This window comes from Hemicordylus capensis, chromosome 10 (assembly GCF_027244095.1).
Source record: "Hemicordylus capensis ecotype Gifberg chromosome 10, rHemCap1.1.pri, whole genome shotgun sequence".
NCBI classification, from domain to species: domain Eukaryota; kingdom Metazoa; phylum Chordata; class Lepidosauria; order Squamata; family Cordylidae; genus Hemicordylus; species Hemicordylus capensis.
The window spans coordinates 3,240,983-3,254,628 of record NC_069666.1 but is presented as its reverse complement, the minus strand read 5'-3'; the positions used below and the strand labels follow the sequence as shown (position 1 = coordinate 3,254,628).

Here is a 13,646-nt window from a genome sequence, read left to right as displayed (position 1 = left end):
CAGCTAAAGGGACCAGCTTGAAAGTGATAAGAAAGAGCTCTCTCTGCCCGAGACCTAGAAAGCCACTACAGGTACACTGACTGGCAGCAGCTCTCCAAGGTTTAAGGCTCAGGGGTCTTTCTGAGCCCTACCTGGAGATGCTGCCAAGGATGGAATCTGGGGCCTCCTGCATGCCACTACCACTGAGCTATGGTCCTATCCTATCCCCAAAGGCGTCCCTCCTTAGGAACACAGAACACAGCTGCCTTATACCGAGTCAGACCCTTGGCCCATCTAGTTCAGCATTGCCTGCTCAAACTGGCAGCATCTCTCCAGGACTTCAAGCAGGAGTCTTGGAGATGCTGCCAGGGATTGAACCTGGGACCTTCTGCAGATGCTCTACGACTGAGCTCTAGCCCCTCGGTGTTATCAGACTCCCACCTCGAGGGGCAGCAGGGCAGATCTTCGGAGGGAGCTGTCTGTTTCAGCATCCAGGGCTCTTTGCTCTCATTAATGTCCCCACTGGAGAAGACAAGGCGCGTGACTCGGGGCCATTCAGCGGGCAAAGTGCCAAGCCGAAGCTGATTATTCTTTATATTGCCTCCCCAATGAGCGTGATGCTTGACAGAGCACAAAAGACCAGGCCCCTGCCCCAAGGAGCTTACAATCTAAAAATAAATAAAGCCCTTGCAGCCTCACGCGCAAGGGACCTTCGCCAAGCCCTGCTGGAAGGCAGGAACAGCTGAGCTCTGGAGCAGACATGGTGGGACCAAGCCCTGAGGTGGCGACGAGCTGTCCCTGGTCCTGAAGAACAGTGGATCTGTTGTCTGCATCCTATTCCCACCACCACTACCACCAGGCAGGACTTTGGTCCTCCCCGGTACAGCCTCTCCATAGGATGGGAGCTAGACAGATGCCAGGTGCAGCCTGCCCCTAGGAACACTGCCAAAGATGGAGGGATTTTAGGGTATCTTTTTGACCGTCTCAACGAAAGGCAATACCCTATGGAAGTGTTCTTCGCTGTAAGGCCTGGGGGGTCAGTGGTGGCCCCATCACCCCTAAGAGCGGCTCCCTAATTGTTTTACTGGGCCTGTGCAAAGCTTCTGCCAAAGCGGAATATCCTACGCAGTCTTCAGAGATGACCACTCCCAGGATGCCGTGCTGTGCCGTGCCCAGCGCCAGGGGGGCTCCTTCAAGGGAAACGGAGCCTCTTGAGCCCCTCCACCACTTTGGAGGGCATGCATGCAGTTCTGGGAAGGGCAGCGCTTGGCCTGTACGGCTCTTATCAAGGGAGGGCTCCCTCTCTCTTAAAGGGCCCGCCCAGCAGTGAGAAAAGTCCCGCCCGGTGTGAAGTTTAGCACAGCGGGCGATGGCTCCCACTTGGAAGCTTTCTGGCCAAAGTGGCCCCCCAAATGGCGCACCTTTAACAGCACTGAAGATGCCTGCCCTACCGCCTCTTCAAGATCCAGAGTCTCCCAACACCCGTTCCATTCTTCCCCGTATGGAGAAGAATGAAGACCGGCCTCCCCTCTCTGCTCCTCAGAGAGGACACGGATGCTAATAATATATGTCCCCATTTTAAAATGTGACTCAGGTTTTCCGTAATTGCTCTGCGGGGGGGGAATTTATTGCCAAAAGTTCCATCCAACGAGGAGTTTATGGGCAGCTTGTTGAGGCGGACTCCTGGCCCATCCCTACCGGCTTTGGCTGGAGCATCCTCTGCAAGCAGCAGGCTCACCCAAGACTGGGCAGAGCATCTGCAGACTCAGCTCCGGCGTGCTGCAGCAGAACGCGCCCGAGTATTTCTTGCAGGCCAAGCCTGGGGGTGCTTTTCCCAAGAAGAGAGTCGTTTGAATCCCTGGCATCTCCAGGTAGCGTTAGGAGTGCTCCTAGCAGCGTTGCTGCCAGCCAGAGTAGATAATCTTGAGCTAGACGGACCAGTGGTCTGACTCAGGATAAGCCAGCTTTATAGGTTCATCTGCTGAAGGAGTTGCAGAAGAGGGCTTTTATTGGCACAGCCAGGGTGCAGAGTGCATGCTCTGCATGCAGGATCTCGAGTTGCAGGAGGGGCAAAGACCTGGAGAGATGCTGCCAGTCCGAGTTGACAGTACAAGATAAGACAGACCGAGAGTCTGACTTTGTAAAGTGTTGTATGCAAGGTCAGGGTTGTAACCACTGGGGGTGTGTGGAGTCTGCAGAGCCATAGTCCTCCTGGAAATCTCCCGGGCGCCTCTGAATTTCCAGCTTCCAGTGCTTAAGTTAACCAAGGGGTTCTCCAGCTTGTGGGTCCCCAGAGGCCATTGGACTACAGCTCCCATCATTGAATGCCATTGTTGCTAGGGATGATGGAAGTTGTAATCCAACAACCTCTGGGGGCCCAGGCTGGAGAACCCTGCCCTAGAAGAGGTTTGTGATGTTCAGAGAACAAAGGAAGATGCCTTCTACTGAACCAGACCCTTGGTCCACGACGCTCAATATTCCCTGCACTGACTGGCAGCAGCTCTCTAAGGTTTCAGGCGGGAGTCTCTCTCAGCCCTGCCTGGAGAAGCTGCCAGGGAGTGAATCTGGGTCCTTCTGCGTGCAAGCAGGCAGCTGCTCTACAACTGAGCTACAGACCCATCCCTTAAGGGGAGTATCTCACAGTTCTCACCGTCACCCATCCAAATGCAAACCAGGGCAGACCCTGCATAGCAAAGGGGACAAGTCATGCTCGCTACCACAAGACCAGCTCTCCTCCCTCCACTGTTCAAATGAGTCCTCAGGTTTCCCCCACCCACCTGCCGTTCCGTTCCACCTGTACACTGTATACTTTCATTTGATGCAGACACTCTCCGTGTTCTTGGAGAGGAGGAGCAGGAATGGGTTCATCTAGCTCAGTATTGTCAGCTCTGACTGGCAGCAGCCCTCTAGGGCCTTAGGCAGAGCTGCTCCCATCATCTGCTGCCTGGTCCTCTTAACTAGAGATGCTGAGAATTGAACCTGCGTCCTTCTGCATGTCATTGCTCCATATAGCCCGGGGTTGTCTGCTCTGATGGCAGCATCCCTCCAAGATTTAGGGAGAGGCCTTTCTCATCACCAGCCTCTTGATCCGTTTAAGTGGGGACGCCAGGGAGGAGAGCTGGTCTTGTGGCAAGGAGCATGAATTGTCCCCTTTGCTAAGCGGGGTCTGCCATGGTTTGCATTTGGATGGGTGACCACATACACCGCCTAGAGATGTGCATATCAGGCGGTATAAAAATATGACAAATAAATAAATATGAGCACGGTCTGCTCTTTCCATCTTGGTCTTCTGGCTTGCAACTTCAAACGCTCCTTATTTAAAAACATTCCCAAGGCTGTGATAAGTGCAATACGGACACGGTCATTCCTGTGTTTTTGGTTTTTTTTAAACAAAATTTAACATAGAAATTAAATGCATAAATGCATAGTTTGTGCTAGTTAAATGTAATTAGTGTACGTGGCAATTATCCTGCAATCACAGACCACCTCTACCTTATTAGCAGGACGCTAACGGCATGCAGCCCTCGTAATTCAATCAGTCCCAAGATCAAAAGAATTAAAACGTACCTGGAGAGCTCCAAAGAGATGTATGAGTTCTGTATTGGTGGGACGGTAATGAGAAAGGCAGAGTAAGGGGACGCAGCAAGGTGGGAGTTTTGCCATCTTCCGTCAGGGAGAAATGACTGAGAGGTTAACTCCTTACTGCCAACAGCCAAGGAACAGTTAACGTTGTTAGGACCATGGTGCACTTTTAGAAGGTGGCGAAACAGCGAGGGGGAGGGACCTGCTTTGCATGCAGAAGATCACATTCAATCACAAAAACTTAGGACGCTGCCTTATAACGAGACAGACCATTGGCCCGTGTAGCTCCGTCTTGTCTACACTGACTGGCAGCGGCTCTCTCCAAGGTTTCAGGCAGAAGTCTCTCCCAGCCCTACCTGGAGAGGCTTCCAAGGATATCACCTGGGACCTTCTGCATACAAAGCAGATGCTCTATCCCTAAGCTACAGCCCCATCCCTTAAGGGCACAATCTTACAGCAGACAGCTCTCACATGCAGTCACCCACCCAAAAGCAAACCAGGGCAGACCCTGCTTAGCAAAGGGGACAGTTCATGCTTGCTACCCCAAGACCAACTCCCCACTTCTAGCTTCCTCCCACAGATTCGGAGAAACCCCCTGGGAAATTTCAGCTGCCTTTGAGAAACCCGCGGGGTTTCCTTCGAAAATTCTCCGAGGGTTCGCTTCGAGGGGAACCGACATTCACTCGGCATTTCACTTTGTTTTGCCATTTCAGCACCATCCTTAGTCCGCGCCCACCCGGATCATTTACTCGGAGATTAATGACAGGGATGCCAACCAGCAGGGGAACGGGAGTAACGGGAGTTGGAGATCTCCGAAGAGGTCTGCAGGAGCAGATGGTGCTGCTCTCATAAGGCCAAGAGGGCAAGCCGATACGGGGCTGTTTGGAGAGGTCTCAGTATGGCCCTATGAACAGCCGGGGCCAGCGATCTCCCAGGTGGGAGGGTGCCAGGGAACAGATCACAAGCCCATTGTTCTGGAACAAAGGACAGCGAACGGGTTGCTACGGTGGCAACCAGATGCCACAACTACCCACACTTTATTAGCAGGCAACAACCTTTCTACAAAGCAGTCTTTGATAATATGCAATAAAAAATGGCTGTTATTGAGGCCTCCCAGACGCAACATCCATCGGACAAATTCCAAAAGGGCTGCTGTGTTTGACCAACTCTCTCTCTCACACACACACACACACCCTTATAGTACATTAAAGATTAACAGATCTCTTGCTACTCAGAGGTTTATTATCTGCAAACTGAATTAGACCATCATCCTTGCTTAGGACATATTAATATTCTCCCCCCCATAATTCTGCAACTTTCTCTGCAAATATTTCAGTTATGGGCATATTGCATAACCTCGGTTTTCTTTTTTAAGGGAAATTCTGCCACTGGCATTTGCTCTTTGCTCTGTCTGTCACATGTACAGAAATCCAAAGACTGCATTTTCAATGTGATGTTATTGTGGAAACCAGGACACACAGGGGATTTGAGCATCCTCAGCGGGGAGGCCTATAGCTCAGTTCCTGCTTTGCATGCAGAAGGTCCCAGGTTCACACACCCGGGGCAGCCCCAGAGAGGCCTGAGAAAGACCTCCCTGCCTGAAGCTGGGAGCTGCTGCCAGCCAGTGCAGGCAATACTAAACTTAAAGAACCAATAGTCTGACTCAGTAGAAAGTAGCTTCCTCTGTTCCTCATATTTTGAGGAAGTGAGGGTAATGTCAGAAAGAGCTTTCTCAGTTGTGAATTAATCAGTATCTTTATGTAGCCTCCAAAGTCCTTCATATTTATCTGCTTTGGATTCCTTACAACACCCCTATAGGGAAGGTCAGTGTAATTAATCCAGTGCTGCAGATTTATGGGGACAAAGCCAAGGCTGAGAGAACAGCTGGCTTGCCTAGGAGTTGTGAGTTCATGGCTAGAGAGACACTTGGGTGGTGACGCCAGTTAACTTTTCATTGGGAGGTTATAATGAGTTTGGTGGATAAGGCAGTGTCGTGCAGTGGTTAGACTAGATCCAGTTGAAACCCCCACTATGGAACTTACCTGAATTTCAAGGTTTCTGGTTTCTAGGAAACTTTGCTCCTATTCAGAGTCTCAGCCATGGAAAGCAAAGAAAGAATTTCACCAACAGATCACTGAGTTGTGGGGATTGCATTTTTTAAAGCCTTTCCAAAACTGAGTTTATCCCTTGCAAGTTTCCATGCTCAGGTTGAGCTGCCTGAGTTTGCAATAATCTACAAACTTACAAGATTGTAAGCCTCTAGCATAAGGGCTCCAAGACTGCGTTCTTATTTTGCTTTTAAAAGAGAAAGGAAAGTAGCAAGCTCCTTGCCTTTCTGGCTCAAAAGAAACCTCAAGAAGGTTAACGGAAAATGTCAACATGGCAAGCTTCATTTCTCTACTACTACGGGTTTTACCACGGATTTTTATATACCGATCTTCAACCAAAGTTCTCAAAGCGGTTTACATAGAAAAATAAATACGTAAATAAGATGGCCCCCTGTCCCCAAGGGGCTCACAATCTTTTTTTTTTTTTTTTTTTTAAAGGCAGATGCCAGCAACAGCCACTAGAGGGGATGCTGTGCTGGGGTTGGATAGGGCCAGTTGCTCTCCCCCTGCTAAATATAAGAGAATCACCACTTTAAAGGGTGTCTCTTTGCTCAGTTAGCAGGGGTAACTAGTCAAATAATGCTAGGTATTGACCATCCTTTCTTCTTTTCTCACCTCCTCCCATCTCTCTCATGCATGCCTACAGATCTTGAAGAGGCAGCTTAAAGACGTTCTCGAGAGATATTTTTAGCCTCTTCCCTGCGCTTCATTCTATAGGCAATTTAAAGCACAAAGTGGCAGGGAAATGAATCCTGTAATGAACTGTGTTTTTTAAAAACGGGCAAAACCAGGCATTGACAAAAGCTTCCTGCTATGCTCAGTTGCTGACAGACCTCAATAGCCCTCATGCACCTGTGATTAAGTGTGTTGCTGGAAACCCAGGCTGGAATAGTTTGCCATGGCCACGCGTGTGTGTGTGTGTGCCCAACTCTAATAAAGCAGGAGATATGTAGCAATCAAGGCAGCAATTTTCTTTTAACATCATGTCCCGCGTCACTCAGTGTATTGCTCAGTTTGCCGTACAAGGTGAAAAGGGTACAGTGGCATTCTTGAACACTCAGCCTTGTTCATTTGGCCGAGAGCCGCCGGAATAATCTTTCCTGACAGGCCTTGAAAATATCTCCAGCACCACGTTCTGCCTCTGACGTTATTGCCGGGCAAAGCGGAGAAGGTTGGAGAAAAGGCACAGCCGGGTCACCCAACTATATGTGGGGCTGCAGAAGTAGGGCTTCCCAGGGGGTCCTTTCGGAGGTGGTTGATTTAGGACATGGCTGGGCTTTGGGCACTTTTGGGGAGGAGAGCTGGTCTTCCGGTGGCAAGCATGAATTGCCCATTTTGCTAAGCAGGGTCTGCCCTGATTTGCATTTGGATGGGAGACTACATGTGAGCAACCTGGGTGGCTTTAAGCGGGCTCTGGATAACTTCATGGAGGAGAGGCGGCTACTAGTCGGAGGGCTATAGGCCACCTCCAGCCTCAAAGGCAGGATGCCTCTGAGTACCAGTTGCAGGGGAGTCACAGCAGGAGAGCCTGTGGGCTTCCAGCAGCATCTGGTGGGCCACTGTGTGAAACAGGATGCTGGACTAGATGGGCTTCCTTGGGCCTGATCCAGCAGGGCTGTCCTTATATGTTCTTATTGTAAGATATTCTCCTTAGGGGATGGGGCCATAGCTTAGTGGAAGAGGACCTGCCCGTTTGCATGCAGAAGGTGCTAAATTCCCTTCCGGGCATCTCCATGACATGGTTGGGAGAGACTCCTGCCTGCAGCCTTGGAGAAGCCGCTGCCCTTGATGGATCTGACCCTTGATGGATTCGCTTTGTTCGGGGGCCTTCTTTTGTCTACCTCACACTATATGCCCTCGTTATTTAGTTAGTTAGGTTGGTTCCCTTGGTCACGATGGCAGGTACAGTGCAGTTTCTTGGGAAACTGAGTTCTGGTGAGCACCTTTCAGGCACGCGTTTGGCGTAAGGAGGGGTCTTTGCCAGTCCCTAGAGGCTTTCCGGCTCAGGGGACGCTGGTTGACAGCTTACTTCAACCTACTCAAGGAATCAACACCCTCTAAGGCTTTCCGGTTTGGGGATGGCGAATCCGAAGGCAGGTACTTGCACATTAGGTGGGCCTGATGCTGCCAGGAGCAGAGGTGTCTCGTCCTAGGTGTTGTCCTGGTTGGCTTGTGCGTAAGCAGTGAGTCTTAGGGACCGCACTGTTGCAGGTGGAGCGCCAATCCTCTCCTCGTTATTTGCAATTAATAAAGTTGTGGCCCTATTTATAATCCACAATTATATCTTGTGTCTTTATTGTTCATAACATCCCTGTTATGGGGAAGACTGGTACCACCTCACTGGCAACATACAGGAGGCCCATGTGACCCACAATCTCGTGGATTGTGGCTTCACATATCTTTGGCTGGGTCTTAGAGACACAGTTTCTTTATTTGTGGGTTAAAAAACAAAAAAGGCAGAATTTGCCTATCTGCAGTTCCTGAGTGGCCAAAAATGACGTCTGATGACATTTCTGGCCACCATTTTGCATCATGGAGCCATTTTGTGGTTCTTTTTAAAAAAATAAATAAATCCTGAGAATATTCACAAAATTTCAGAGGATTTTGGGGCTGGGGGTACTGTATTTTCTCTCTCTTATTTCTGCTTGGGGGGGCGGGGGCTTTTTTTAAGCTTCAGGAACCTAACCCTGGATTCCCATAGGGGTAAGGTTTCTTTATTCACAGTTTCCATAGTCATGGTTTCAGGTGAGAACGAATGTTTATATTGTGAACTGCCCAGGGACCTTTTTGTATGGGGCAGTATATAAATGTACTAAATAAATAATACTAAGAAAAACAGAACCCCTGCAAATAAAGAGGGCTTCCTGTATTCCTTGGCTAACATATCCCAGGGATGACTTCTCCCACCTGGATTTGCCTGGCAGCTTTGAGGTCCTGGTCTGTCCCACACCTTTGCAATGGGATCAACTGGCAGGCCCTCGAGACAGGGTCTTTTGGGTAGCGACAGACTGAGAAATGCCCTCTTTCCATGGAGATCCGCCTGGCCCCTTTTCTTCCTGATAAGTTCCTTCCTCTCAGGAAAAAATCCTTCTTCTCTCAGTCCTGGGAGCAGAAGCTACTAGGCAACATGAGAGTGGTGTGCAAATAATATTTGCATAGTGTGAAAATTACGCAGCTGGCCAGCCGGCACCGAGCAAAACCTCAGCAGTAGCTAACCATGACGTGGCACATTTAATGAGCAGGCAATTGCAGCTTCAACCAGCGACGGCAATCTCATATGGACGAAGGGGCACATCCGACTGTACACATGCATTGATATTCACCTTCAGTTCAGACCTCTGAAAGCTATGAAACCGATGCGAAGCGAAGCGGTTGCTATAATATCCTGGAGTGGTCATGATACGTGTGTTCCCCCCCACCCAACCGCCTTAATTTAATAAATACGTTTGCTCAACTGCCTCCACAATATCCTCTCAAAGGGCATAAATATGTTTCCGTTCATCGATTGTGGCCACCGCTCTGAACAAATAGCAAACTTCTTGATGTTGCCATTTAGTTTTCTTGGATATTCATAGCCACCACCAGTCGGGACATGTGGAACTTCTGCAGGCCTCCTGAGGAACGGCTATTAGAAAGCAGCAGGGATTCCTTCAAAGAAAGAGCATCTACGGGAAAGGCTTCTGGGTATCAGTGGGGCTGCGTCCGGCCAGCAAATACCACAACTTCCCTATGCAGTGGTGCTATTCAATCTTATCACAATCTGTCTATACAGGCAGATGAGAAATGGGTCCCAACACAGACAGAGCTCACAAATTAGCATTTGCTTTCCCCCAAAAAACTAGGAAACGCCATTTTTAGCATTAATACATTGCTTCCTATACAGAATATGGCCCATGGCATCTCTCTTTCTCTTATATATAGGCAGGAGAAGGAGGAGGAAGAAGCCCTCCAAAAATAGAGCTGGTCTTGTGGCAGCAAGTATGAAGGATCCTCTTTGCTAAGCAGAGCCCACCCTGGCTTGCATTTGAATGGGAGACTATTTAGGATGTGCACGAACTGGTTTGGAGGCCCTTTTATGGGCCTCCGAACTATTCGAACCCTGGCCGGCTCGAAGGTTCGACATGGGGGGGGTGGCTTTAAGGTCAGGAGAGGATGCACGCCCATGCACCACTGCACTTCCCCCACCAACATGCAATTCCCTAAAAGCCGGTAGGGGTGGCAGCCTACCTCCCTGCCTCCCCGTTCCAACGTTTACTGGATGTAACTGGAGATAGTTACAAGGTAAACAATCTTATTTATTTACTTTATTTCTCTATACAAACCACTTTGAGAACTTCTGTTGAGAAACAATTTAAAAATATACGCAGTCGCAGTATTTACAAGTATTGACTGAAAGGCAGCGCACAACTGCATTACATAAATGGAAGTCTCTACAAAAACTGCAGGTATACACATTGCAAGTGTTGCTAGCTTAGAGGACGGAGTGTTCTTTCCATCCAGAAGGAAATTCATCTTCCAGGACCCTGCCTAGTACTAATATGTTCATGCATCCCTGAAAGGAACAGCAGAAGTGCCTTCTTTTAGACCTGTTTTATTCGCACACATTTCTGTGCGGAGTTAATGTGTTAAGGCTCATCCCATTCATCAGTGAAGATTTCTTTAGCTGGACCATGGACTTAATCTAGGAACATAGGAAGCTGCCTTCTACTGAGTCAGAGCCTTGGTCCATCTAGATCAGTCTTGTCTACACAGACTGGCAGCGGCTTCTCCCAGGTTGCAGGTAGGGGCCTCTCTCAGCCCTATCTTGGAGATGTTGCCAGGGAGGGAACTTGGGACCTAGATGCTCTTCCCAGAGTGGCTCTATCCCTTGAGGGGAAGAACTTACAGTGCTGCTCAGACATCAAGTCTCCCATTCATATGCAACCAGGATGGACCCTGCTTAGCTAAGGGGACAAGTCATGCTTGCAGCCACAAGACCAGCTCTCCTCTCAGATCTGTAACATAAGAATCTGCTTTGGGCAGATGATGGGAATTGTAGTCCCACAAGCTTTGGGGACCCAAACTGGAGAGTCCCTAGGTTAAGCCTTTAGGCTGTGGAAGGGCAGCCTGGATGGGGAAGAGAGAGCAGCAGAATGACCCAAGCAGAGCGCAGCCCATAGCCAGGAATTGCAGAGGTCTGCCACATGTTGGAAGGCTGGAAAGAACCAGCTGAATCACTGGCTGCAGGCCACTGATTGCTTTTCATTGTCCCAGTTCCCATCATGGTCCCTTCAGCTTACAGATGCTCCTGCTGAGGGACATTCAGGGACATTTCCTCACAAGAAACATAGGAAACTGCCATATACTGAGTCAGACCATTGGTCTTTCGAGCTCAGTATTGACTTCACAGACTGGCAGCAGCTTCTCCAAGGTTGCAGGCAGGAGTCTCTCTCAGCCCTATCTTGGAGATGCTGCCAGGGAGGGGACTTGGGAACTTCTGCTCTTCCTAATGCGGCTTCATCCCTTAAGGGGAATATCTTGCAGTGCTCACACTTCTAGTCTCCCATTCATAAGCAATAAGGCCCTGCTTAGCTAAGGGGACAAGTCATGCTTGCTACCCCAAGACCAGCTCTCCTCTCCTATGAAGGAAAGGACGGGGCCCTTGCAAAGCAACTCAGCTCGCATTGCTCAGACTCCTGGGGCTGGCGTGGATGTGGTGGTTTTCCTCCAGAGCACCTACAGCCTGGAGTTGCCAAGCAACGGTATCTGTTTATAGCTGGCTAGCAACGTTCGGTCTGCCTAAGGCAACAGTTCTTACGGAGTGCATAAACAGTGCCCAAATATACCATATCCACTCAAATAGAAGACTCTGAATTTAAGACCACTTCCTCAAAAACAGAGCTTATACCCGTATTTACCCCCAAAGCAACAGGACTCTGAATTTAAGATGACCCCCTGATTTCTAGCATCAAAGAACCTGGGGAAAAAACTAGTCTTGGAATCAGGTAAATATGGTAGCACTGCCAAATATTCTCTCCCTCTCGTATTGCACCCAAAGTACTGCACAGGGGTATGAGGATGTTATACTCCATCCTGCTCCCCAGCGTCAAGAGATCTGCAGAGCCCAGCCAAGAAAGCCGTTCTATTCGGGGACCCTCCCGTAGCTTGGCCAACGATGAGGTCATGGAGCAGAAAGCGGAGGGCAGAAATAGCAACAGGCAGGAGCTGGGATTGCCAAGTCACCATCACACAGTCAGCTGTGTTTTGGAACAAGAGGTAGCCTAGCAACCCGGGAGCTTCCTGAGAGATGCCTCCCTTACTAGCTACCACTCACAGGTGAGGAAAGGGGGGAATATGCACACGTAGAAGCGAACGCACAATCCAGACAGTGGTGGGAAATCCAACAACATCTGGGGACCCAAATCTGAGAACCGATTAAGAGGGGGGGGGCGGGACCACTGTCTAAGAAGCCACACATTGGGAACTCAAAGTCCACCCCAAACGATCCATCTATATGATCAAAGTTTAGGGAGCTGCGGACATTTCACCCGTAGAAAATATTCGGAGAATATCCTCCTAATTAACCACTGCCTCATTACAGTTTTCGGCCTGAAAGGATTATTAACAGATCATCAGCTTTCTCTAATGCCAGCAACCGTGAATAAATAGAATGCTTATCTTCCCCTCTGTGCCATTCCAATTACAAAAAGAACGGAAGAGACAAGGGAAGATGGGCTAGTCGTTAGAGCTTTCAGCCCTGCCTCCCCTCCCTACCCCGCTATGGACAGCCATGAAATCCATCTGCTTTTGAGATGCTATTCTTTTCCAGTCACTAACATGTTAGCCTTTTGTTACAAAATAATCTGGTTTTGTAGACAATGAGCCATGAAATGCACACTTTTGCCTGCCATGGAGTAGACAATTGTTTGCTTTGGAGCAGAATAAAGATGGAGCCCTCAGTTAACTGGATGCATGTGCGGGTACTCTATATTACCTATATTGTTATTATGGCACAGAGAGAGAGAGAGAGAGATGCAAACCCACCAACTGTTTTAAAATCCCCACCCAGTACTGCTGCTTCCGAATCACTTCATCTGAGAAACAGAAGAGAGCAAATACCAAATCCATTGTTTCTAACCAAGAGCAAAGCTGTAAGGTGCCGGGTGAAGTTACATACAAAAACACTGAACTCTTTTCTTTGGGCATCCCATTGCTTACCTATATACAGGGAAGAATCTTTCCGTCTCACATGGTCGTCGATGTAGGAGACTCCCAGTGGCTGCACAGGGGTCGCCCCAATCCCTAGGAGGACTTGTGCTCCGATGAGAAGCAAGTACATCATGTTGGTGGCAGTCCTGTTCCTGCAGATAATATCCGGATCTGGTGTCTCGTCACTGGTGGATCCATTGACCACACACACATCCCGCCCTTCAGCCCCCCACCGAATCTCCCCCGATGCATATTCATACTGATGAGTCAGGAATTCGGGCAGTGCGGAGAGGAGAGCACCCAAAGCCATGATGATCCCTCCACATCCTATCAAACGTGGCCGATGACCCCGGGCCCCAAAGTAGCTCACAAAAAGGATCAGGGCCAAGTTCCCAATCTCAAAGCTGCTGGCGATAACACCCACGTCGGCGCTCTGGAGGTTAAATCTTCGCTCCAAGGTGGTCAGGACACTCACCTGCAAAGAAAGAGAGTGGTTTAGACGTGGGCTGCTACAGCTTTGATCTTCATTCTACTGCAGACCCTTCTCTCCAAATGGGAGAAAAAGTCTTGTGGTAGCAAGCATGAATTGTCCTCTTTGCTAAGCAGGGTCTGCCCTGGTTTGCATTTGAATGGGAGACTACATGTGAGCACTGCAAGAAATTCCCCTTAGCGGATGGGGCCACTCTGGGAAGAGCATTTGCATGCTTGCGTGCAGAAGGTGCCAGGTTCCCTCCCTTGCATCTCCAGATAGGGCTGGGAGAGATTCCTGCCTGGAATCTTGGAGAAGCT

At 49.4% G+C, this 13,646-nt stretch overlaps 1 protein-coding gene across 1 annotated transcript in view; it reads right to left on the bottom strand.

The window, feature by feature from the left end:
* The window catches only part of SLCO3A1 (solute carrier organic anion transporter family member 3A1), a 78,514-nt gene that overhangs the window by 44,767 nt on the left and 20,101 nt on the right, over nucleotides 1-13,646 (bottom strand). Inside the window, exon 2 of the mRNA XM_053272783.1 lies at nucleotides 12,867-13,332. Coding sequence (XP_053128758.1) covers nucleotides 12,867-13,332 — 466 coding nt within the window. The remainder of the gene's footprint in view (nucleotides 1-12,866; nucleotides 13,333-13,646) is intronic.